General features: G+C 50.5%; 1 protein-coding gene and 1 non-coding gene across 9 annotated transcripts; one reads left to right on the top strand and one right to left on the bottom strand.

Moving 5' to 3' along the window:
• Positions 1 to 766: 766 nt before the first annotated feature.
• Positions 767 to 27,022, bottom strand: ZFYVE27 (zinc finger FYVE-type containing 27). Of its 8 annotated transcripts, none has more exons than XM_006061146.4 (13): positions 26,313 to 26,742; positions 25,139 to 25,336; positions 20,509 to 20,579; positions 18,560 to 18,746; positions 15,621 to 15,716; positions 14,502 to 14,614; positions 13,698 to 13,837; positions 13,044 to 13,115; positions 11,845 to 11,865; positions 11,548 to 11,692; positions 7,075 to 7,121; positions 6,702 to 6,783; positions 767 to 1,488 (listed from the first exon to the last, which is right to left on the bottom strand). In XM_006061146.4, the coding sequence occupies exons 1-13, from the start codon at positions 26,327 to 26,329 to the stop codon at positions 1,472 to 1,474; spliced, it is 1,206 nt and encodes a 401-aa protein (XP_006061208.2). In that variant the 5' UTR covers positions 26,330 to 26,742; the 3' UTR covers positions 767 to 1,471. The 8 variants fall into 8 exon arrangements, with proteins under 8 accessions (XP_006061208.2, XP_025130108.2, XP_025130107.2 ...); XM_025274323.3 differs by lacking the exons at positions 767 to 1,488; positions 26,313 to 26,742 and adding exons at positions 4,076 to 5,652; positions 26,912 to 27,022; XM_025274322.3 differs by lacking the exons at positions 767 to 1,488; positions 26,313 to 26,742 and adding exons at positions 4,076 to 5,652; positions 26,801 to 26,967.
• Positions 23,715 to 23,821, top strand: LOC112581664. The gene has a single exon (XR_003106284.3). It is a non-coding gene; the product is annotated as a U6 spliceosomal RNA (small nuclear RNA).

Here is a 27,022-nt window from a genome sequence, read left to right as displayed (position 1 = left end):
GCTGAGCGTTAAGTGGAGAAATGCGTGAAAAAATACCTGGAAACAAGGCCCAGCATTTAGAAAATGTTCATTAAATAGTCATTAGTATTTTTATTAACCAAAGGCCTTGACCTAGCACAGTGCTTGCGCAAAATAAGTGCTTATTAAAGTTCTAATTGATTTGTTAACCAACTAAGAAATGCTTCTGGCAGGAAGGCAGGAAAGGCAGGAACATCTAAAGGCCACAACTGTTACTTCTAGAAGGGGGAGAGTCTACATTTGGGGTTTTGTATCAGAAAACACACCCAGGTATGTAGGGCAGCAGAGGGGAGAAGACATGTAACACTACAGTAGCACTCAATGTATAAGCCCATTAATATATGAATAACCACGTGCCTAGGCGCTCTTACTTAAACGTCCCCGTGTAGGTACTATTAGTATCCCTATTTGTTAGTTTTTAATTAGTTGTTTAATTTGGCTGCACCGAGCAGCATGCAGAATCTTTAGTTCCTTGACGAGGCACTGAACGTGTGCCCCCTGTGGTGGGAAAGTGCAGATCCTAACCACTGGCCTGCCAGGGATTCCCCGTCCCCACATGAATGGTGAGGTGGCTTGGTGGCAAAGGACCCACTTGCAACGCAGGAGACCTGGGTTCGATCCCTGGGTCGGGAAGATCCCCTGGAGGAAGAAACGGCAACCCACTCCAGTATTCTTGTCTGGGAAATCCCATGGACAGAGGAGCCTGGTGGGCCACAGTCCACGGGGTCACAAAAGAGTCAGACGCGACTTAGCAACTAAACAACAACAATTTTAATGATGAGGAGGCTGAGGTTCAGAGAAGTTAATGAACTTACTGAAGGACACACAGCTGTACTTAGCAGTGTGGTGAGGATTTGACCCCCACGCTCTTAACCCTGGGAACTACTGCCTACAGGGGGCAAAGCTGAAGACAAGTGGGCATGATCAGTGTGGAGGCAGCCGTGCTTCTGCCACCCTGCCTCACAGGAAGATTTCGGGGGGCCCCTGCTCAGATCCCACCCCAAGGGCCCTGCGAGCAGCAGAGAAGCCAGTCTTGAACACCCCCCTCACTCCTCCTCCCCTCTCAACCCCATCAGCATCCAGCCTCTTGGGTCCCACAAAGGAAGCTCTCATCCCACAAGTGTTCAGTTGGCTGTAATCCTGGCTAAAGTTCACTCCTTGGGAAATCCAATGTGGGGGGTGGTTGTTGCTGGAATGTGTGTGGCTGGGACCCAGTGTCCCAGCCCAGACAGCAGGCTCTGCTGGGGCCAGGGGGATCCGGAGTCCCCAGCCCCCAGCTGTGCCCGAGAATGGAATGTGCTGCTCTGGGTGTTGAAAACGACTCAGCCAGGGAGGTGGGGCAGTGCTGGGAGCTGGGGGAGCTCCTGCCACAAGACTGCCTCTGTTCCCCTGGAGGCTGAGCCCACTTCGCTAGGGCTGGTGGTGGGCAGGCCCCTTCCATTAGCTCAGCGTCTCAGAAACTCCTGGAGTCTGTGGGGGCAAGGCAGAACAGAGGGTAGGTGACAGCCAGGACTGCTATGGTGACCCAGTTTTTCTCTGGTGCCTAGAAGCACCTGTGACACAGGTCACACCAGGGCTCCATGGTTCAATAGCTATGCGACCTTGGGCAGGTTACTTTCCTCCACTTACTCACTGGTTAAGTTAATAACAGAACCTAGCTTTGGGGACTCTCATGAGGTTTAAATGAGATGACACACTCCACACACTGCCCACTACGAGTGCTCAATAAACACAGGTACTATGATCTTAGAGCCACCAGCTGCAGGAGAGATGCTGGAGCCAGGGCCCCTTGATGCCTCGAAGGTTCCATGGAGACAAAGGGATGATACTGGTGCTTCTCTTGGCTTCAGCTCTGAGGGCCAAGTGACCAATGACCACAAATCCGGAAGCCCCCAGAAACCAGGGCTAGTTCAAGGTCTGCCAAGGATCACTGGAGACTGCTCCCCACCATGAGCAGCCCACAAATAAATGGACAGAACCCTCAACCCAAGTCAGGCTGTGGGAGCTGGCTGTCTGTCCATCCAGGTCTGCCCAGCAGGCCCCAGGGCCGTCCTAGACCTGGCTCCCGTCCCCTCACTGGGTCCCCGAGAACAAACCGGAAGACATCTTTAAAGCCAGGCATCCAGTTCTACAACAGACAATCTGCCTTCTAGGCTATGCCACCTTCGGTGCTGTCTATGCTGCAGACCCCAGAGAGCTGGAAGGCGCCATCCACTCCTTGTACAGCCCTCCACGGCTCCATCCCCCATTTCCCAGTGCACCTGCACTCTAAAGCTGCCCACGGCTGGCCTCTCTGAGGCCCTCACATGCAGCTCAGGGGGCCAGAAGGTGCCCTTCCTTCACTGACCCCAGACGGAAACCGTGTTTCTCACGCCCCTGAATCCTACGTCCTGAGAGCTCCTCAAGCTATAGTCTGTATTCCACCAACATTAGACATTGTTTTCATTTTCCCAACATAAAATATTGACTCTGCTTTTTCAAACTACAGTCTGGCCTCATTCTTTCCTGAATAATAATCTATAATTATTCTCTGGTTTAAAAAAAATCGCTGTTCTAAGCCATGCGGGGCAGAGTTGTTTTGCTATTCCTGAAGACTGCCAGGAAGAGAGAAATAAGTTAGCGTTTACTGAGCATTTACTATGTGCCAGGCACCTAACCTCCCACCTAAAGTGGACTGTCTTATTTAATCCTCACAGCAACCATATGAGATAAGAGACCACTCTCCACCCACTTTACAGATGAGGAAAGCAGCACAGACAGGCTTGGGGGCAAGCCCCTCCCTGTAGCAACTCACTCCAGCGCGGGTGCAGTCAATGTAGAATAGGCCAAGTGTGGAGCTGGCCCATCACAGCACCTGCCTTTACTGCCGCTGGGATGCTCCCTGACTGGTGGACACTGCTCCGGCTCTGAGCAAAGCCCTCTGGCTTCATCCTCCAATGTGGTGGGAACCGCATGCTCATGTGGATGCAGTATGGCTCCCGCAGTGAGGGGCTGGACTGGATTAACTCTGAGTATCCCTCCAAGTGACCAACCGGGCCACATGCCCTCCACGAGAAGAACTTCCTTCCTGGGCCTGTGCTACCACTCCGTGCTCTTTTGCTCAAAGACCCTATTTTCCACTCCTTCAGCATTTCCTCTGGACTACCAAGCTGCTGAAGCCACTTTGGTACTAAGTACTATGAACATGCTCTTCTGTAAAAACTGCCAGAGCAAGGTTCTGGCTGCTTCCCTGCCTCCTGGGGGTCCTTGGGAGGTGCTGGGGCTCTGCCATACCAGGGGGAGGACCCAGAACGAGGCCTCAGTGCAAGGACTCCCCAGGCATCGCCATCCAAGGTGCACGTGCATGGGGTCGTGAGGATGTGGCTGCAACCTGACCTCGACCCCAAGGCAGAGTCCCTCTGCCCCCTCCTTTACTGCCTCAGGCCTACGGTCTGAAGACAACACTCTGCAAGATTCCACGCCAAACCTTTTGCAGCCACCACTCAACTTCCCTGGGCCTCAATTTCTTCCCCTGTAAAATGGGAAGAAAAACAGAACCTACCTCATAGGGCCATCTTGAGGATTAAATGAAATAATGTGTATGAAGTGCCTCTCGTGGTGCCTGGTGCCCAGCAAACAAACACCCCTCTACCAACCCCCTACCCCTAGAGCACTGCTCCCACTTCCCATCTCACAGCCAATCCCCTTTCTGGCTGGTTCTCAGCCTCCCCCAGAGCTGATCCTTTCCTGCTTTCTCAGAGGGATTAGCTAAAATCTTTCCATTCTAAAGCCTGCGTGGCTTAGCATTTACTGAGTCCTGGTCCTAACCCCAAGCCCTGGCCCTCACAATGTGGTCACAAGACGCCACCTCAAGTCAATCTGACAGGCATCTCGCTGAGCGCCTCCTGCGCAAGGCACAGCTTGCCTCCAACCCCAGCTCACACATGACCTCAGCCTCCGTGGCCCCTCCACCCCGTCCTGAAGACACAGCCCAGGCCTGCAAACCTGGCCAGCACTGGGGGGCACCTGGCTCTCTAGCCTCAGGGAGAGGGGGCAGGCAAGGACCAGAACAAAAACATAGGAAGCTTGAGGCCTTTTTATTGACAATTCTCCATATACAAAGACATCCTTGTAGTTCCTCTCCAGTGTAAATAAAGCATGAGCACTTAACTCATATCTCAACAGGACCAAGGAGCTTGAGGAAGGGGGTCTACCAAGGCCTGCCTGGCTCCCCAGGGATTTGCCCCTCTGGGCCTGGGGCAGGCCCCTGGCTCCTAGACTGGCTGGCCGGGAAAGAAAGCTGGCCTAGGATGAGCCCTGACTCCCAGCCTGCCTCCTCACATCCCAGCTGAGAGTATAGAAACGTCTCCACCTCCCAGGCTCTGAATCCCAGGCAGCCCATGAGTCCGGGGGAGAACCCTAGGGCAGGAGAGGGCCCCCATCTTCCTGATCCCATTCCCTGTGCCCCATGTTCCCGGGAATCATGCAATAAATAAATAAATACTTCAAAAAGGCAGGGAAGCTCTTGGGGAAGGAAGGGGTGCCTGAGCCCGCTCATGGCTTAGGGAGAGACACTGAGCCCTTAAGAGTCCAGGGTGAAGACAAAACTGTTGCAGACGGGATGGGCACTCCAGGTGGCCTTATCCCATAACTGAGGCTGCCCTACTACAGATCAGCCCTGGAATCTGAGACCAGCCTAGCGAGACCCCATACTTCCCAGGCCCCCAGAGCTCAAGGGTTTCAGGACCTCTGCTGAGCTTACCTGGCCTCACACTCACTGCATGGGACGAGGGGCCAGTGAGGGAAGCGGTAGCTCTAGGCCAGAGGAGGGTGGCCAAGGCTCTGAACACGGGGAGCAGGAGTGACTGAGTGCCCAGCATCTTCCCGGCAGAGCTGAAAACACTAGGATAACATGTGGGCTGAGACTGTAAGCCAGGGTCTCTGCGAGGTGGGGCTGAGGCCTCTGAGCTGCTGCGGCTCCCCGTGTTTTGCTCTGCTTAACACTGAAGGGTTCTGCCAGGCCCTCCTCTGAGAGAATCTGGGAACTCTGACCTTGTTTCTAGAAGTACTTTTGGTCTTGACAGCCCTGGCCATGCCCTCTGGCGGGGAAACGAAGAGCTCCTGAGGCCTGCAGGAACACTCCAACAGCAGAACTGGGACACGGTGCACGCCCTTCTGCAGGCTCTGGGCGGGCAAGGGCCAGGCCCAGCACCCAGCAGGGCAAGAAGCGCTTTTCCCAACCTCTGACCTCCGGCCTCAGAGAACTCCAGGCATGCAGGGATGCCAGAAGACCAGTCCAGATCAGGCCTGGCTCACTGCTGCCCTCTAACTTCTATTTCCTGCCCAGCCCTGAGTTCCCTAACACCCAGAACAGAGCAGGGCAAACATGCCAGTCCTGGTGAGGGAGCAACCACTACTGGCTATCCGCAGGAGTGGAGGACCGCTCCAGGACCCGGATGCAGACCACGGGGGCAGGGAGGCGAGGCCTACCTAGCATTCAGACCACATATGCCCAAGGCTAAGGGTGGGGAGAGCGGGGTCTACTGCTGGCCCCGGGGACAGGCGGCCTCTTGGACCCTGGCCCCTCTTCTCACTTGCTCAAGGTCTGGTTACACGAGGCACACACAAACACAGTCTCTCTCTGGGCTTCGGGGGCTGAAAAGGAGGAAGAACTTGGTGAGATGCTTCCTCATGCCCTCTGGCTCATTGCCCCTCCAACTGGAACCACCTCCCCATCCCACTCCACCCCACCCCAAGCCCCACACAGACCACTCTCCCCCCGCCTACAAGCTCACTGTCCCAGCTCACGCACTTGCCCTCAGAAACTTCTCTTTCCACGGGACCTGGGGGTTCTGAGAGTGACCATGCCAACAGCAAGCCTCTCCCAGATATTCTATGCGTTAGACATTATTTTGGCACCAAAAAAATAACTTTTAAAATGCTTTTAAAAATAAAATACCAGGAGAAAATTTTCCAAAATGTTTTAACAGTGGTTATTATCTCTGGGTGGTAAGATTACAAGATTATTTTTCTCTTCCTTCTTCTTCTGTATAGTAATTTCCAAATCTTCTAGAATAAGCATATGTTACTAGCATGACCAGAAGAATGAAAAAATAAACACATTCAATTTAACATTGTAACATATTACAAAGCAGTCTGTAATACATGCTCCCTTTTTTTTAAGCACATGCATATGAATTTATCCCATGTGTGATGGCATTAATGACCCAGACGGGTCCACACCTAACAATTCTTTCTGAGAAAGATTAGGAATGTCTTCCTTTCTTTGGTTTTTTCTTTTGTTTACAATGAGTATGTATGGCTTTTATAGAAGGAAAAGAAATTATGCTTTTTATTTTATTAAAAACAATACCAAGGCAATGAGAAAGAGACTGAGACTGAGGACTGTGGTCTCCCTGGGGAAGGCAGGCGTGGAGCTGGGGAGCCGGGTGGGGCTGCTCACGTTCTATCTTTTAATTGCAGTGAAGTGGTCACTGGTATTCACTACTGGACTTCATAATTCAGATACATTATATACATATGCTCTTGTCCATGCAGCAAATATTTCCATCTTTCCTTCCTTAATGGGAGATGGAGGAAACCCCGAGTTCCCTGGACCTCTCACTGACCCTGGCTCCTTCCCACATGCAGCACCCCTCTTAGAAGAGGGAGGCAGACCCCGACCCCCAGCCTGCACCACTCACCTGTGGCCCCCATGGAGGACCTGGGCACCTTGAAGGAGCAGCACCGAGAGCAGAAGCTGTTTCCACAGTTACTGCAGTTCCGCTGCGGATGAGAGCCAAGGTCAGTCTCCGATCCCCACCCCCAGACACTGGGGACAACTGTACGAGTAGGGCAGTGCCTGGGCAGGGCAGGACTGAGACCAGAAGGGACATCCCACAGGAAGGCTGGTGAAAGCGTGGACACAAGGGAGGGGAAACCTGCTCCTTCGAGTAACCGTCCGACCAGACCCCAGGCCTAATGTGGCCCAATGAGTCAGACTTCATCTGTGACATGGCATTCCTCCCCTACATCTCGTCCCGAGTCCCCAGAAAAAGCACCCTCGAGGAGACTTACCCTCTTCTTCAGCACTGAGAAGGTGGCCGAGCAGCCCGTACAGCTCCCTGAGAAACAGAGGCAGCAGCTCAGCTCTGACCCAGTCCAAACATCTCAACTCTCACCTGCTCCTGGGTCTTCTTCATGGGGACACTAAGGGCACCAACCCAGCCCAGCTCCTTGGCTGGCAGCAAAGAGCAAAGTCCACAGCCAGAAGGAGAGGTTCAAACCACGCAGGAAAAACCAATGTCCCAGACTACACAGAGCTGCTGCCCCTGCTCCCACCCAGGGTTTAGAGACCTCCACCCCCACCTGCAGGTCCAGCCCAAATAGAAGAGCATCCAGCAGAACCTCCCCCTGAAATGACACCAAGGTGGGAGGGACCTGACAACAGGCATCACTCCGATGATCTCAGATGAAACCCGTCTGACACGATCCCTTCCAAAGTATCTTCTTACAAACACTCTGCCCACAGCTAGAGGGAGAAACACCTCCTGAACACCAGACTCCTGCTTCCTGTCATCTGAAGATTCCAGGACAGAAGTTCAGAACCAAGTGCCAACCAAGACTTGCAGGGCAAGAGGTAAAGTTCAGAGCCAGGTGCCAACCAAGAAGCCTCGCAGGACAAGAGGTGAAGTTCAGAACCAGGTGCCAACCAAGAAGACTCACAGGGCAAGAGGTGCAGGCACGTGTGTGGTGGGCAGGCCGGGGTGGATACCACCAGGGGAAGAGATCCTGCCTAAGCGACCAGATACAACAGGACCACAAGGTTTCAGATCAGGTTTTAAGCAAAAGAAGCAACAGCAACTTAGAAAACAGCTGGGAGGAGGCAACGGGGGTGCAAGAAGAGATGAAGATGGGGAAGAGAGGACTGCCCTTTCTTTTCCCCTTTCCTGGCCACATCACACAGTATGCAGGATCCTAGCTCCCTGTTCAGGAACTGAACCCGTGCGCCGCAGTGGAGTGTGGAGGCCTAACCACTGGACGGTCAGGGAACTCCCCCGATCATTGCTTCAGATACATCAAGGCAAAGGGACTTAAGAGAAGCTGTGCTCGCTTCCCACCATGCTTGCAGGGAAAGTACAGAAGGGAAGGGGGGCTGCGACACTGACACAGTCTGATGAAGGGCACACACGCAGCCCAAAGAAAAGCCAAAGGATGGAGGAGGGGAGCGGCCACGCCGGGCCCTTATGGCTTCCAACAAGCTCCTGAAGCAGAAACTGATGAGAACAAGGAAGTCCCAAGGCGCCGCCAGAAATACTGACCACAATTCGGCGCAGAAATCTCCATGCAGATGGGGGTCACTGAGCCAGGGGAGAAAAGGCTGGGGTCTAGATGAGGCAGGAGGGTGCTCACAACAGGGGACCAGAGAGCCCAGCCAAAGGCTGTGGGAGGGAAGGGAGCTGGGCTGGGTCCTGGAAAAACCTGGGAGGAGACAAACTACTGAAGGACATTTCTACAACTTGGGGCCTGCAGGCCTCCGATGATCCGATCAAAGCAATTACTAAGTTCAGGGCACGCGGCCGGGCCTCCAGGACCACCTGTCTGGCCAGGCTCAGAGCACCAGCCTCACCCTCACACAAAGGCCCAAAGAGATGCAGGCTGTCCAGCCAGAGTCCCCCATAGCTCTCACTACATGGGGACACAATGCCTGCACTGGAGGACAGGGACCCAGCCAGAGCAGGGAGAAAGCTGACCCAGCGGGAGTAAGGCAGATGCTGTTGCTGTCAGTCAGCTCACGACCCAGGCAGAGCAAAGGACACAGAAGAGCACGGCACACCGCCAGCGGGTGGCGCCACCCCAGCAAACAGGCTGCTCTGGGACTCTGCTCCCAACACTAAAAATCAGGGCAAGGCAGCCCGCCTCTGCCTCCCCTCAGCAAGCAGCATGGGCTGGGAGGAAAGAGCTGGGTCACAGACTGGCACTCTGGCCCCTCTCAACTGTAAGGAGTACCAGGGCCAAGCACCCCAAGGCAGTCACGTGAGCTAACAAAACAGCCACGCACCACGCAGGGCTGGGGCCAGGGCCAGTTCTGCATGCTGACACCGGCTCAGGCAGGCATGTGGAGGAGAGCACCCCTATTCCTTGCCAAGACCTACCAACTCTTCCTGCCTGTTTTTAGCAGAGGTCCTGATTCGTGATGTGAGATGCCCCAGGAGCAGAGAGAGCAGAGGAGCCTGAGACCACTGCCAGGGCGACGGGCACAGAGCCTCCAGGACAGAGTGGGCTCCTCCCAGTAGGACTCCCCCACTTGGAGGCCACGGAGAGGCTCATGAGCAGCCTGCCCTCCTCACTCCTCCCGTGGACCCCCCTCCCTCCACCAGCAGCCAAAACAGAACGGCCCCCAGAGCAGCTCACTCACCCAGCCCTTCAGGACGCAGACCCCAGAACAGAGCTGCTATACCTGCCCTCACAGCCAAGAGCCCGACGATGTCTCAAGGGAGGGACAGCAAGCAGTCCTAAGAGTGGAGGGCTAAGGGGGGCTTAGGAGAATAATTGTCTTCTCGCTTCGCCATCCTTGTGGGAACCTGACAATGCTTCACCCACCTCGGTAGGGATTATCTGAACCAAAAGCCAAATACAGAAATGGGATAGGCATAAAACTGGGGCACTTCAGACACCAGGGCAAAGGGAAGATGGTGAGCTAGAAAGAAGTGAGTGAGATCAGATAAGGTGGATCTGAGTTACAGCTCAACCGTGTGCTGGCTGAAGACTGGCCAAGTCACTCTTTTCAACCTCAGGTTCCTCACCTATAAAATGGGAACATCTAAGGGGCTTTATTTAAAACTCACAGATATAAAAGTATGGTTTGTCAGAACAAGAACATTAAGTCTGGTGTAATGTCATCTGGGACTTCTGAAACCTGGCTGCTTCTAAGGACTGAGACAGCGTATGTGAAAGTGCACTGGACACAGAGCAATCGGCAGCAGTCAGCAACCGTCACAAATAAAAGGAAGGGATCCTGAATGCCTGGAGGCATTCACAGAGCAGAAAGAAACAGGGTGTCCCAGGATGTCTAACACTCAGGAATCAACTGCCCTGGTCGCTGCAGGAGCAGGAAGGCAGGCCCTGGAGCACCCAGGTCAAATACCTCATGATAAACCCCATGGGCTTCCTCGGAACTCTCTCCCATCAGACCTCATGGCACAGCCAGCCCATCCTCCTCCCTGTCTGCTGACAACAGGCAGAAGCAAGGCTCTGCTTCAGGACCAGGGAGACCCGAGTCTCCGGTCCTCTAGGCTCCAGCTATAACTTCATCTGGTTTGGCTCGCGCTCTCCTGATCAGAGCCAGGCTTCCAAGCTTGTTAGTCAGCTCAGTGTGCCTGACTCTTTGCAACTTCATGGACCAGAGCCCTCCGGGCTCCTCTGTCTATTGGATTTCCCAGGCAAGAATCTTGGAGTGGGTTGCCACTTCCTTCTCCAGGGGACTCTCCTGACACAGGGATCAAACCTGGGTCTCCTGCATTGCAGGCAGATTCTTTACCATCTGAGCCATCAGAGAAGTTCCTCCAAGCTGTGAGGACAATCAAGTCCACCTTTCTCCAACGTCACATTCTTGGACCCACCCCTCAGTCAGTATAATGAGGACTGGCCAATCTATGGACTTGGCTGGGGAGAAGGGAAGCCGGGGCTCTATCATCCCCAGAAGACAGTTTCCTTCCATTTGCTTCCAATCGGACTGGAAAGATCCAGACAAGTGCCTACGCACCTGAGGGAAAGACCAGGGCCTCCCGTGATAACAGCAGCCCTTATGAAGCACTCACTATGAACCAGCCAGCAATGTGCCAGCACTTCATAAGCGTTATCTCTCTTGAGACCCACAGCAACCCCGTGAGATAAGAACTTGTACTATTCCCTTTTGTCATTGTTTAGTCGCTGAGTCGCATCTTCAGTCGCGTCCGACTCTGTGACCCCATGGACTACAGCACGCCAGACTTCCCCATCCTTCACCATCTCCTAGAGTTTGCTAACATTCGTGTCCATTGAGTTGGTGATGCCATCCAACCATCTCATTCTCTGCCGCCCCCTTCTTTTGCCTTCAATCTTTTCCAGCATCAGGGTCTTTTCTAGTAAGTCACCTGTTTTCATCAGGCGGTCAAAGTATTGGAGCTTCAGCAACAGTCCCCTTTTACAGAAGGAAAACTGAGGCACGGGGAAGTGAAATAATTTGCTTAAGGTCACCTGGCAGCACTGGGGTTACCTAGACACTCAGACCCCTCACTCAGCAGCACGTTCCACAGCCTGCCATGGCTCTACCTGCCTCAGGACCACATTGCCCTGTGGTCCCAGAGGAACGCTTCCAGAACTGAACTCATCTTCCCACAAGAAGTAATGAGGACAGAGACATCAGAAGGAACCCATGCTCCCTCTCTCGCAGCCCCGCTGTGCCTGTGCTACCTCCCTAGGGTGCCATGGACACAGCTCTACTCCTCAGAACGCCGCACCTCTGCCCCGTAACCAGGACACCTCCAACCCGCCCTCCCCCGGCCATACCATAGTTGTTGGTTGGGTACCGCTTGCGGAGCCGCTCAGTGAGCCGCGACACCTTGCTGCGCAGCACCTCGTTCTTGCTCAGGAAGCCGTTGTCCTGCAGGACCAGCTCGTCCTCTGCCGGGCACGGGGCCCCCTCATCATCCTCCTGCGGGAACAGCTCCTTCCAGTCCTGTCCCCTCCTGACAGGGCTCTGGGACCTGCGTGCGTGGCGAACCCCACGAGGCGTGGCGAGCTCGGCTCAGCCACCCTTCCTCAACCCCCTCAGCCCCTGCCCACCTCACCGAGGCTCCTACTTACCAGCACCACCAAGTGGGTCTCCTGCCTCCCAAGGTGCAGGGGAGAAGAAAAGAAAACAGAGAGAAGATAGCAAGAAGGAAGCTGCCGGGAGGGGTTCCCCAAGCGAAAGGAAGCACAGGAGAGCTACCACACCGACTCTGAGCACGCACTGGAGGGCGATGTTAACAGAGACCCCGTTAAGGATCCCAACATCAATCAGCTCGGGAGAAGCTGTGTACTCAAGAGTCACGACTTAAGAGTCCACAGTCGTACATTCAGGTTTTGGAGAAATCTCAGCAGTGGAAAATGGAAACGCCCACGCGGATGAGGCTACAGTGACAGCCAGCTGGGTGAAAACCGTAGGCCTGGAGGAAACGCCCAAGACCTCCATTTCCTGCATCCCCCACTTCACAAGAGTCATAAAGAAGTGAATTCCTCCCACTTAAAAAAAGCCATAGAGCAAACATGACAATAAATGGCGAATGCCACCAGGACTCCGTGACCAGGGATGACAGGAATCAATGCGGATTATGTGACTTCTCTGAAGCAGACAGTCTCTCCTCAGCTACACTGACCACTGCAGACTCAGGGCTCCCAGAGCTGCTGAGTTTTTAGAAAAACTGAAAAATCCAGAGTTTTTACTATAGTCTCTCCAATTTTTAAATATCGGCTAAAAAATTAAAGCTTTGCGTGCCAAATAAAACACTTCTGCAAACTACCAGTGTGAACCATTGTCCTAAAACCAGGCAGACTGTTGAACTTTCTCCAACCCAGCACTTGGCCATGCAACTGCTTTCTTCAGCCTCCCATTCTCACCCCTCAAAGGGACATCTGACGGACCTCATCCTTCAGAAGAGCAGGCAGAGACTGGGGCAATGCCCTCCTCCAACTCTGCCTGCCCCACATCAAAGGCGCCAGGCCCACAGTCTCCAGCCAAGGCAGTAAACAACCCACCTCCCCTAGCAGGGCGTTTCCCAGACGCCTCCAGAGCCACCCCCGCCCTGGGCACCCAGGACAGACGCCAAGGTCAGCAAGAGGACGGGCAGAGGTTCGGTGGCAGCCTTTCAACCAGTGGGTCTGAGCGCAGGGCACATTTCACCTTCTCACTTGGACATAAGAGAACTCTAAAAGCCCAGACTTGGAATGTGAGAAGCCACACAGCGCCAGGACCACCCAACTTCTGACCTGGTCAGCTGGGGGTGCTGGGGAAGGCCACCCACCTCAATCGCATCTTTAAACTCCTCGTCAGGCTCGGCCTCCTCCGCCTCCTCCACACTGCCCGGCGTGAGGTCCTGGGAAGGGAGATCCTTCAACAGTCAGAGCAACGACAGCCCTGCCCCCAGGGGACAGACCACCTCCCCAGAGCCAGCATCCAGGTTTCTCAAAACAGCGGTTCACGCCTCAGAGGAAAAGGCACAGCTGCCGGCAAGAAGGAAGTCAGGGGAAAGAGAGCAGTCTCCAACCGAGCAGGACAGAGAGAGGGACCAAGGCCACGAAAGGACCGACAGTGGCTGCAGAACATGGTGCTTGAGAGCAGAGCCCTGGAACCACAGGGCGGGGTCTGGCTCCCAACCCCGCTGACTGCGGACAACCACTCTGTGCCTCAGCCTTCTCTTCTACAAGGAGAATAATCTCATTCTCAGAAATATCCTGCACCTCATGGGTCTATAAAGTACTTGAACAGCAGAGTAAACACTCAATAAAGCATAGCATAGCCCTTGTTACCACAGTTATTACTAGTAAGCACTTCGGAGGAGGCAGGCCTAGGAAGGAAGAGGCCAGCCCAGGAGCTATACAGTATGAACAGGCTGGTAATAGGGAGGCCAGGCAGCCCGCCCACACCAGACTCTGCCCGGGCGGTTAGGGGTGCTCACCTCTGTGGGCGTGGGTGCAGGAGTGCAGTCCGCCAGAGCGCCCTTCCCCCCAGCATCTGACGGTGGCGGGCTCTCAGAGGCACTCTCTTCCTGCTTGGGGTTCATTCGCCACTGCAGAGATGCCCTATATTCAGACACCACTGCCCAGGGTGAGGAGAATGGGGCGGGAGGCAGAAACAGGATGGAATGAGTGGTGTTCTGGGGATACCCACCACTGCACCCGGCTGCCTCCTCCAGCACCCACGCTCTGCTGCAGGAAACAGTCACCCTCCTAAGCCTGAACAAGTTACCTAACCTAAGCCTCATAAACAAGACAGATATACCAACACCTACCCCAGGAGATTGTTAAAGAGAGATTAAATGCAGTAAGTGCCCAATAAATCATGGCTTCTGTAATTAATTTCCAACCACAGGGAAGAAAACAAGCATAGCAATCACCCAAACATATGTACAGGCCCAGGCATCTGCGACTCAAGGCCTCTCCAGACCGCCTCACTGCTTCAGAAACCAGACAGCAGACGGGTACTCCAGGATTACACAGAGACAAGGCAGTGATTCCTGGGGGACTGCACCCTGGAGGTGGGTGGCAACACTGGGAAAACATCCCTCCCTCATCTCCCAGAAGCCACCATATCACGTGGGCATCTGCCTGGGGAAGGGAAAGGGATCCCTAGTAGCAGCCTCCCCTGGATCCCACTTCCCTCTCCAAGGCAGGACTCTGGTGTGGTGCTGCCCCCTGGTGGCAGGCACAGCAAACACATGATCAGCCCGGACCCCATCTCTGCCCGGTTCTCCTGGGCTTACCTCGGAAGAACTCCACATTCCCCAGAAAGAGTGTGCTGTTTAAAAGGGCAAGGACCCAGCACAGAGGCAGCAGATACAGCATGCAAACCGTGACCAGAAGAGCCCCATAGAACCTGGACCGACAGAGAGGAACCACAGGATCAGAAATTCATAAGATCAGAAGGAAACTGGTTTAGGGCATACCCACAGGGGAGTCTGGGCAAGAAGTAGCTCTGGGAACAGTTAATATGCTGACAAGATCTGCTAATCAAACAAGGGGAACATAAAGTGGGGAGAAAGGGTTTACAACCACCAACAGGTCACAACTGACACATAGAGGCCACAGTGGTTGCTGAGGATAGGGCCACCTAAGTGGGTTTTAACACACATCACTCTTCAGGATCTAGACTCTGAAGTCTGGAATAAGACAGATTTGGAGCCGGTACCATGGAGAGCACTGAGCACAGTGTCTGGCACCAGGAGAGGCTAAACAAGCACTAGTCGCTGTGAGTATTACACACGAAGAGCCTCAAAAACATTCATTTCACTTGATCCAATAGTTCCATCCTAGAATTTATTTTAAGGAAAAAAGTTTCAAAAGACTAAAGTTAAACCCATAAAATGTGCACTACAGGGTTAGTAATTAAAAGTAGAAACTGACTAAATACACAACAGGATGTATAATATATAATTTCATAAATTACAGTATAATCACTATCTATATTGGTGTGGTATTACAAGTAATTCCTAAAGCTATGTAGCAACATGGAAAACCAATTATATAGTACAATAAGTGGGGAAAAAAAAAAAGGAGTCTCACCTACACTCTGAGCTATAGACACCACGTGCCTATGACAAACTCTAGCAGGCAATCCAAACATGAGATCGGCTGCTATACCAGGGCGGGAGATTACATGGTGAGTTATTTTTCTATTATTAAGATATTTTGAGCATAGTGCGCAAAGAAACGCCCTGTTAAACCAAAGCAGGGTGTTAAAGCCCACAAGCCTACGTGCTGATCTGCACACAAGAGCCTAGAGGGCTCTTTTCCCCTGAGCTAGGGCGACAGGGGGCCTCTTAGGCAGCTGTCTTTGCCTGGGGTCCTCAGGGCAGGGGCGGTGGGAACAGAGGGGCACTCACTGTGAGGACACCGCGGGGTTCTCCCAGTGCAGCACGCGGTAGGCGGCTTCGCAGGTGCAGCACAGGCGGCTCAGGAGGGCCTCCAGCTGGATCAAGCTGCAGACACAACACAGGGGCTTGTGCAAGCTGTGTACCCTGCCTCACACACCTGTGCGGCCTAACAGGCTCCAGGGCAGCAGGGCCCAGGACTTCGCAGGCACAGCTACCTAGGTTCAGCCAGTCCCTTCAAACCCCTTGGAAGGGTCAGGGAATTCGGGGAAACTTCATACATCTCAGGCCCCTTCTTGGAAAACTTGTTGAGGTTCCGGCTTTGGTCTCTTCCCAGCTGTTGGTGTTGGGCCGGTTACTTAACTTTCTCAAGGATGCAGTTTTCCTCTACACCATGAGGAGCAGAGTACCTGAGGAGCAGGGTGCCACCTCCCAGATGCACTGGAGCTGTGAAGATGGATGCCAGGATGCACAGCAATGTGTTTCCACCTAGGGTTTCAGGTAGACTGACCTGGAGAGTGTTTTGAAATGGATCCCCCCACCCCCATCAAAAGCAAAGAGAGCATGTTTGTGCAATGAGCACCCAGATATTGGTTTCTGAAGGGCTCCTTGGAGAAATGGCTGATTCTAGAGCAAGGCAGGGAATGTGGAAGATGAATTTGAACATTCTACTGTATCATAGGGTTTCCCTCATAGCTCAGTTGGTAAAAAATCTGCCTGCAACACAGGAAACCCAGGTTCGATCCCTGGGTCAGGAAGACCCTGTAGAAGGAAATGGCAACCCACTCCAGTATTCTTACCTGGAGAATCCTAGGGACAGAGGAGCCTGGCAGGCTACAGTTTATGGGGTCGCAAGAGTAGGACATTACTTAGCAACTAAACCACCACTGTATCATAAAATAAAAAAAGTGAAAGTTGCTCAGTCATGTCCGATTCTTTTCAACCCCATAGACTATATATATAGTCCATGGAATTCTCCTGGATAGAATACTGGAATGGGTAGCCTTTCCCTTCTCCAGGGGATCTTCCCAACACAGGGATCGAACCCAGGTATCCCTCATTGCAGGCAGATTCTTTACCAGCTGAGCCACAAGGGAAGCCCAAGAATACTGGAGTGGGTAGCCTATCCCTTTTCCAGCAGATCTTCCCGACCCAGGAATCAAACCAGGGTCTCCTGCATTACAGGTGGATTCTTTACCAACTGAGCTATCAGGAAAGCCCAAACTGAGGACAAAATGAGATCAAAGTTAATAATCATAGTAATGGATTATAACCCATTGAATAAAATTTTAAACTCCTGCATTCATGTGGATAATCAGAAGGAAAAGCCCTTTCTTACAGAATGTCAGGTGATAATGACGCTTAGGAGACCACCTGTGCAGCCACCACAGTGATAAACTGATGGAAGCAAGACCCAGCATGGATTCCAGTGCAGTGGGTGAGTGTCTGATGAGGAGCAAGATACCCAAAGAAGTCTCAAGGTGCCCCACTCAGATTACTAACTCTAGAGGGTAAAATAAATAGTCACTTTACTTACTAACTCTAGAGGGTAAAACAAATAGTCACTTTACAGTGGAGAAACTTTCACCAAGCTAATCAAAGTTAGTATCCCCCATAACAGTGACATCATGTACCTCTTGATATGATACAATGACAACGTCACATTTCTGCCAAAGATGCCAAACCTGAATTCAATCGTGAAGAACCAAATTACCCAAAGAGAAGGGAAGTTCTACAAAATAATAAACTTGTTCTATTTTAAAATGTCAAGGTCATGAGAAACAAAGACTAAGGAACTATTCCAGGTCACAGGAGACTAAAAACTAAATGTCACATAAGAGTCTGGACTGGAGCCCAGATCAGGAGAAATTTATATAAAAGACCTTATTAGTACAACTGGCAAAATTTGATCATGAACAGTTATTAGATAATGGCACTAATGCTAATGTTATCAATGTGAAATTCCCAAAATCTGATTACAGGGCTGTGGATATAGAAGAGAACATCCTTGTTCTTAGAAAACATATACTGTAAGCGTTTGGGGTAAACAGACAAGATGTCTGTAATTTACTTTCAAATGGTTCAGCAAGAAAAAAAGTGTCTTAGTGTAGGGAGATAGGTGAAGCCAATGTGGCAAAACATTAATAACTGTTCCATTTGGGTAAAGGGTCGATGAGAGTTCTTTGCACCATTCCTAGAACTCTTCCATAAGTTTAAAATCATTTCAAAGGAAAAAGGTTTTTTGAAAAACTGCAGATATGCAGCACCCCCGCCCCCAGAGGTAACTGACTCAGAATTTCTTCAGAGGAGCCCAGCCCTCCACTTGTTCATATTTTTTTTTTTTTTTTTAGCTCCACAGATGTCTCTGCTGCCCAGGAAGAGATGAGAAGCCCTGCTGTGTGTCACGGGGGCCACTGAAGCTGCTACAGTTGCTGTCTGCCAACAGTCTGAAGGTGCTTCCTCAGGAGCTCCAGCTCTGTCACATTTAGGAAGTTCCTCCTAAATGTGTAAACCACAGTGCAGTGACGATGACTAATATTTAACTGAACACTTGCTGGGTACCAGACGCCCAATTAGTCTTCACAACCACCTAGGACGCAGGCCTATACTTATCTCATTTAACAGATGACAAACCTGAGTAACTTGCCCCGAGTCACACTGGAGGAGCTGGGATTTGAACCCAGGCAGTGGCTCGTGCGTGCATGTGCTCAGTCAAGACCCTAAACTGTGGAATCAGCTAGATCTGGCTTCCCATCCCAGCTTGTCACTTGCCTTTTTCCTCCTTCATCAATGGAGGTCAATCATAGTAGCCATCTCCCAGAACTCTGACAAAGACCAAAGGAAATAACATCCACGTTTTGCCTTAAACAACGTCTGGTGCCAGCAAGCGCTCGGTGTGGCGGCACCGGCACTGCCGCCATCCCGCACCTCCCCGGCCCTTCCATACTCACAAGCTCTTCACCTCAGCTACGGCCTCGGGGCGAGACAGGCGAACTCTCTGCAGGTCCTCCTGCCTCACGCTGTGGTACTTCCTCCTCATCAGCTCAGACTCGGACAGCCGTGCCCGGCAGCCCTCCTGAAGGTAGCCCAGTAGGGCGGGCACTGAAATCATCAGGGCGCCCACTGAGTACCAGGCACCTGTGGGAGCAACAACACTGCAGATAAGCAAACAGCAGTGCCAGGAGCCGCCACCCACCCAGATGTCCAGGTGCTCGCTCCCTCACCTCCTCCAGGCCTCTGCCCAAAAGAGCCCGCCCCAGATCACCTGGTATGAAACAGCATCTCCCCACTCCCCCTCCAGCCTCTTAACCCAGCTTTAGTTTTCCTCACAGAACTAACCACCACAAGGCAGACTACAGGCATGGCTGTTGGCCTCTCCATGAAGGTAGGCCCCAAGGGCTAGGACTTTCCCCATCTGGTCACTGCCATAGCCCCAGACCCTTTCAAAAATATTAAAAACCCCTCTACTAGTACACAGCACACAGCAGGTAGCTCGTGCCCGGGGTCTGGCCATGGGGAGCTCCCGATGTCTGACATTCTGACCTTTGGGTCACAGGGGCTGACTGGAAGCCTTCCACTGGCATTTAGGACACCACTGACCACTGTGGATTGAGAAATGGTGAGGCTAAAATAAAATCCAAGGAAGGAACTTCTTCCATGTTAACATGGAAGCAAGCTAACAGAGCAGTGGGTACAAAGTAATTAAGTATCTGTCACCTGAACTAATTTTTCTGTGGAAATATATTCAGAAAAATCTAACAGCTTAAGAAGGATATCTGAGTTTCAGTGAGGCGGAAAAGCGTCCTACTAAGACGCTTAAGACACAGAAGATGAGGTCTTATGTGAAATGGGTTTATTTTTCAGCTCACTGAAACCACAGGAAGCAAAGCAGACACTTGAGAAATGGGAATTCAATAGAACAAAGGCATGAAGATAGGACCCAGCTCCTCAGAACATTCCATCCCAGGCCCTTTACTCACTTCCCTTGACGGGCTTGGCTTTTTCTGCAGCCATCTGCCAGTTCTAACCAAAAGGGCTGGGTCACAACATGCCTTTTCATAAAAGGTCCCCAGGAGACATCACTACCCAGGACCCCTCCAGCTACCTACCTGTCCACACACCGACCTCAAAGCTGCACGCTACAAACCCCTCACTGCTGTTGGCTGCCTGGCAGACCCCACCAGGCTCACTTGCTGAGCCAGAGAAAATCAACAGGCAAACATGCCTCATCAGTTCACCTTCCTAGAACCTTCACCCTGGGTCATGTCCTCAGCTGACCCCAGAAACCAAACTGGGAAAAGGTCAATGCATTTAGTCCAGAGGAAACAATAATAATAGCTATAATGTACTGGCTGCTTATTTTAACTGTGTTAAGTGTTACACATAGATTATCTCGTACTTCACAACTACCCTCTGACGAAAGCACTTCTATTATCCCCCTTCAGAGAAAATGAAATTTCATCCCTCAGTCATGTCCGACTCTTTGTGACCCCATGGACTATAGCCTGCCAGGCTTCTCCTTTCACGAAATTCACCAGGCAAGAATAATACTGTAATGGGTTGCCATTTCCTTCTCCAGGAGATCTTCCCAACCCAGGGACTGAACCCAGGTCTCCTGCATTACAGCCAGATTCTTTACTATTTGAGCCACAGGGAAGCCCCATTCAGAGATGAGGATGATTAGGCCTTAAGAGACAGATTAAAGAACTTCTGATGTCACACCAGTGGCCCAGTCGGGATTCTAGCCCCAGGTGGGTCTCTCAGGAGCCTGTGTCCTGACACTGAGCAGACACAGAGGGTGGCTGACCCCACAGCGGAACAGGCAGCTCCCTCATACAGGGCCGATTCTCAGAATTCCTCTCCACCTTCATTCACAAAAAGCTCTGGAAGCAGTTCTTACCCTCGTTCAAGGTGAGGAACAAGACGTTGAGGCCCAGGCAGGTCAGCAAGGAACACAATGGCGTCTGCCACCTGCAACACAAGGCTATATATTGTCACCCTGTTTATTTAACTTATGTGCAGAGTACATCATGCAAAATGCCAGGCTGGATGAAGCACAAGCTGGAATCAAGATTGCTGGGAGAAATATCAATAACCTCAGATACGCAGATGACACCACCCTTATGGCAAACAGCGGAGAAGAACTAAAGAGCCTCTTGATGAAAGTGAAAGAAGAGAGTGAAAAAGCTGGCTTAAAACTCAACATTCAAAAAACTAAGATCAGGGCATCCGGTCCCATCACTTCATGGCAAATAGATGGGGAAACAATGAAAACAGTGACAGACTTTATTTTCTTGGGCTCCAAAATCACTGCAGATGGTGACTGTAGCCATGAAATTAAAAGACGCTTGCTCCTCGGAAGAAAAGCTATGACCAACCTAGACAGCATATTAATAAGCAGAGACATTACTTTGCTGACAAAGGACGGTCTACTCAAACCTATGGTTTTTTCCAGTAGTCATGTATGGATGTGAGAGTTGGACCATAAAGAAGGCTGAGCGCTGAAGAATTGATGCTTCTGAACCATGGTGTTGGAGAAGACTCTTGAGAGTTCCTTGGACTGCAAGATCAAACCAGTCCATCCTAAAGGAAATCAGTCCTGGATATTCATTGGAAGGACTGATGCTGAAGCTCCAATCCTTTGGTCACCTAACGCAAAGAACTGACTCCTTAGAAAAGACCCTGATGCTGGGAAAGATTGAAGGCAGGATGAGAAGGGGATGATAGAAAATGAGATGGTTGGATGGCATCACCGACTCTATGGACATGAGCAAGCTCTGAGAGTTGGCGATGGACAGGGAAGCCTGGCGTGCTGCAGTCCATGGGGTTGCAAAGAGTCAGACACGACTGAACTGAACTGAACCTGCAATACAGAGAGTCCTGGTCACTGAAGGCAGCTGCCCCTCCAGCCAGGTCTTCCCAACCAGGAGCAAGAGGAGGCCCTGGAGCTCAGAGGTAACTCAGACAGTCAGGAAGAAATGAAAAGTGAGCCTCTCACTTGGACAGGCGACTGGGAGAGAGACCTGAGGTCACACCCCAGGCCCCAGGGTGAGAAAAGGTAGCCTCTGGAAACCACAGGAGGAGGAAGAATTTATAAAATTATCTCTTAATGTTATAACTCCGTTTAACCTGTGTTGTGTAAGGTTTTATTCTCTTTAAGAGGTGTCAATGACATTCTTCTTTAAAGGTTTCCTTTATTCTTTGTATTTACTGAGATAGAGTTGGTATGCAATATATTCTTTTTTTAATTTTAAAGGAACATACACCTACTGCATAAGATTCATCTAACATGAAAATTGAGTGAACAAATGTAAAGGATTTCTTTGACCATATCTGCCATTTTCTCTTCTTTCTGTGAGTTTTAAACATACATTAATTCCAAAGGAATGAAAATTATAAAGATTTCAATATATAAAAAATGAAGACAAACCAGGATTAGCATTCTCTCAGCAAACATGCCCGAAGTGAACTGGAACTCTCAGAACCAAACACAGACCCAGCTTCCACCACCACCAAACGGCAATGCAGAAGCCCCCAAAGACAGAGGAAAGAAAATCAGAGTCAGGGTACTGAGTTCAAGCAAATGTCGCTGGCTTAGTCCTTGATAAAGCACATTTAATAGGATAAAGGGAGCACAGATGTAATAACAAAGCCACTGACACCTACATTCTAAAGAGCAGTATCTGTATATAAGGTGAGCCCTCAGAGGAGAAAGGCAAATATAAAAATCAAGAGCTAAGTTGCAATGTATTCAGAACTTCAATGCATGTTCTTTTGCTCTAATTGGGGTATTTCACAGTTACAAAATGAGGTTAACTAATTTATGAGCTGCTTTTATTTTTTAATGAGAGTTATGAGTAAGGGAGTGAAATAACCTTTCTCTTCCTTTGTCTTAAAATTGCAAACACTCCAACTTACACCACCCTAATTAGACCTCAGACCCATCTACTGGCTCTACCAGAGCAAAAGCAAATTAAAAGTCAGGTCTAAGGCCAATCCCATCTCAGAAATAAAAACATTACACAGCCACTGAGGTCACTTTCATTTAAAGCCTTTTTTTTTTTTAATTAAAAAACAAAAAAGATGTTTATTTTTCTTTTGGCCACGCCCGAGCAACACGTGGGATCTTAATTCCTCCACCCCCAGGGATTGAACCCATGCCTTCTGCAGAAGTGCAGAGTCTTAACCAATGGACCACGAGGGAATTCCCCGCTTCTTCCATTCTATCTGATGTCTTTATTGACACTCTGTTCATGGAGACCCGCTTACTGGAGTAGCTGATCCCAGAAGAGAGAAGTCTTAAAAATCAACTGCGGCTCCAGGCTTCAGACCTCAAAGAAGCTCAAGATTAGGTCCTTCTTCAAAGTCAAATCCTCTTTACTGAGAAAGAACAACCAAACACACAAACGAACCTAACAGCCACTTTCACAGACCAGTGCTCCATCTCCCAGCGGCTCGGAGGCCACAGCTCCTGGGGGCTTTTTAGGCCCAGTGCTCCTCCCCCAGCCAACTTTTTCAATCCCACCACATCCTCAGATTTCTAACTTTGTAAAATGGAAAAATCCTAACACATTAGTGCCAAGAAGTGCTGATAGACCTGTGCCGGAAAAGGAAAAGGGCAGGAGATATATATATATATATATATAAATATATATATATATATATATATATATATTTTTTTTTTTTTTTTAAGGATATATTTAACTTTTGCACTTTGCCACAAAAAGGCAAAACACACATACACACATATGCAGGTATATACATACACACATATGCAGGTATATACATACCCATGCTTGTGTGCACAGGTGCACGCACATATACACAGTAGAAAACACGAGACAGCACAGCCCTGTGAAGCCCACACACTCCCCTGAGGAAGACCACAGTTCATCACAGCTAGCTGATCATGATGGAATTACAAAGCCAGCCCCTTCTGACACCACCTCCCTACCCCTTATGTTGACAGAACAGTCATCTAAAAGTAGAGAATGTTGCTCTGGAACCCTGACAGCTCATCTCTAGGGATAATGCCATAAATTAAAGCAGTTCTGGGGCAAACAAGAAAAACTGGGGGCCTTGGACAGAGTTAAAAATAAAGCTCCAGTGCTCGCTTCGGCAGCACATATACTAAAATTGGAACGATACAGAGAAGATTAGCATGGGCCCTGCGCAAGGATGACACACAAATTCGTGAAGCGTTCCATATTTTAAAAAAAAAATAAAATAAAATAAAGCTCCAATTATTTCCAGACTGAGGTTAAGAATGAATACTCTGTAGCACCTCAAGAAATTAACCCAACTCTACTCACCCTGTCTCCAACCTGTCTCTCTCAGGCATCTGAGCTGGTTGAAGGTCTTTATTAGAATCTGATAAACTTCTCCCTAGAAATACACACATCTGCCTGCACAACTTTACAGGCAGGTTCAGAAGAGTCAATAACCCCTACAGCGCCACGCAATGGCTCTAGATGAAGAACGACTGCTCTTTAGGACAAGCTGGTTTTATGTGACTCCCATTACCATGCAATATTAAGAACACAAGACCTTTGCAAAAAAAAAAAAAAAAACTTTATTTTTTTAACTTGAATCTAATCCAACTTTTAAATTTAACCTCCAAAAAAAAAAAAAATTAAAAAAAAATAAAATAAATTTAACCTCCAGCCAGCACCAGGAAGAAACATTAACCAGACAAATCTAGGTAGGAAATTCTCCAGCACACTCAGCTGAGCCTCCAGCACATCAGTGTCATGAAGACCATTTCAACAAGAAAGATCTAAGGGACATAATAACCGCACAGAATGCATGGCCCTGGTTTGGAGCCTGATTGGGCCAAAACAATGGTAGATGACATTCTTGGGGCAACTGAGGAAATCTGAATATGAACTGGGTATAGGGTGATATCAAGGAATCACATTGTTAATTTTGTTCGGTATGATGTTATTTTTTTTTTAAGCATTATTATTTAGAGACAAACCAAAGTGTTTTGGGAGCAGAATTGTATGTATTTGTAATTTTAAATACTTTAACAGAAGAAATAAAGTGAGCTGAAAGGAGAAAAAACTTACCGAGGATGAAAATCAAAGCAGAATAGGAACAAAAAATTTTGAGAGCCATAAGCCTAAAGGATTAGTGAAAATAGTACCTGTTTATTCATAGATATTTGTTTGCATCCTAATTTTAATATAAATTATGCTAATATTGGGAGAGAAAGAAAAAGAAAAAAGCATGCTTCAGATAGAAGGCCCAATGGTCAAGGCTAGGTAGCAGTCCTGGGATACGAGTTTATTCAGCCACAAAAAAGAAACTCTGGTGAAAGACCAGATGGTTCCCAGTGCCTGCCTCTCCTGGGTTGAGTCTGAGATAGGGGGTGGACCAAGAATAAGCCCAGAGGCCCAGTGGACCTCCCAGAACTGCTCCTCAGCAGGGCAGAAAGGACAGCCCAGCCACTGCCTAAGTGGCCAGTGCAACTAAAAGCAGGAAGGCAAAAGGCCCAGCAGGTTAGAGTAACTCTAAATAAAAATCTGTACCTGAGCAAATACCGGACCCCATCTCCGGCATCCTTCAGGGGTTCCAGGTAGACCTCAAGCCTCTTGTAGGACAGAACCAAGTTGAACAGATCAAATGCCGGCAACTTGGTAGGAACAGGTAGAGACTCCAGGGTAGCCTCGGGGACCGTGCTGGGGCTCACCTCTGGTCCACAGCCCTCTCGCTCTGAGGTCTGCATCCTGTAATCATAAGAATTCCTGACATTTGCACTGCACTTGCAATGCTCAACACATTTCTACCTGCATTATTTCATGTGGTGCCATAACAAACCTATAAGATAGGCAGGGCTACAGGGGGAGAGCCCATTTCACAGAGAAAGACGTTCAGCAAGGCGAAGTGAGTTACCCAGAGAGAGCTGACCCCTGAAAACATGGGTTTGAACTGCACGGATCCACTTACATACAGATTTTTTTTTAATAGTAAATACTACAGTTCTAAATGATCTGCAGTTGGTTGAATGGTGGATACGAAGGAATGGCAGGAGGGCCTACTTTAAGTCATACTCTGGTTTTTGACTTCGCAGTCAGCACCCAACCCCTGCATTGTTCACGGGTCAACTGTATAAAATCCTGCTCTTCTGACTCTCCATCTACTGTTCTTTTCCTCCACAGATCAGTCAAGAGTATAAGCCATAAAGACCAAACACACATGGCTACCGGTAGGAGGCAGCCTGGGGTCTCAAGAGAAACGATGTCCTCAAATAATGTTCTTCCACTTTTTAGTTAGTTAATTCCTATTCATCCTTCAGGTATCAGCTTAAGCATCACTCTCTGGCTCTGAGAAGACTTTGCCAACATCCCCAGTCTGGACTGGGAGACCCTACCATGCTCACAAAAGATCATGTACTCACCCCTAACAGCACTTACCATACACCAAAGCAAAACTCCGTGCTTTCTTGCAGTCATCCCTCTTAACCTTGACTTCCACTAGGTTAGAGACTGTCTTCCATTGTTTATGCACACAGTGGGCATGCAATAAATGCTCGCGGAATGAAGGAACCAACTGCTCATCCTCCAGGAACCCAGAGCTTTCTTCTGCCCGGCTCCAACCTAACCTTTCCCCCGCTCCCTTCAGTTACCAACAACTTCCTGAACCAACCCTGCCCGTTACCCTCCTCCCCTTTTCCCCTCTTGAACCCCACGCGACCGTCATTACCTTCCACAACACTCCATTCCCTTCCTTCTCGGATGCGGAGAGCCACAGGCGCTCTCATTCTCTTTCCTAATCTCAAGCTCTACCCAAACGCTAAGTTTAAGTAAACAAGGAGGCAGAGCCTTGGCGCACAGCAACAATAGGGAGTCCAAGGGTAGGGGTACGATCTGGGACGGCGGTGGGGGGGAAGCGGGTGTTTGAAGGGGAGGGTGACAAAGGGGCCATCAGGAACCTGAAGTCCCTGAAGGCGGAGCTAGAGCCCAGGGCGGGCGCGAGGTAGGAGCAAAGGAGGAGGTGAAGCAAGTCTGCCCCGGCAGGGGCCGGGCCATCATCTCTGCAGGTCAGGGAGGCTGACGCGGCCCAGAGGACCAAACCAGAGAAGGCCACACCCAAGGTCCCTGGGCCAGCAGGTGGTGGCCCCCGTGGCGTTCTGGCGCCCAACTCCGCACAGTTGGCAGACGCGCCAGGGTGGGGAGGGGGTGGCACCTCACCTACCCGGTCGCTGCGTTGGTGGGGAGGGGGCGGGGACGGCCAGGAGGCACTTGATAGGGCCACTGGACCCCGGAGCGTTTCCTCAGGCCCGCCCCACCCCGACGACGAACCTCTTCCCAAGGCCGCTCTGAAGTCGTAAGAGACCCTCCTCCGCCTCCCCCGCCGCCGCCACTTCCGGGACGCGATTGCTCTCCGGCGCCGAGCCCTGACGTCAGCGCGCC

This window comes from Bubalus bubalis, chromosome 23 (genome assembly GCF_019923935.1).
Source record: "Bubalus bubalis isolate 160015118507 breed Murrah chromosome 23, NDDB_SH_1, whole genome shotgun sequence".
NCBI lineage: Eukaryota > Metazoa > Chordata > Mammalia > Artiodactyla > Bovidae > Bubalus > Bubalus bubalis.
This window is presented reverse-complemented; position numbering and strand designations above follow the sequence as displayed.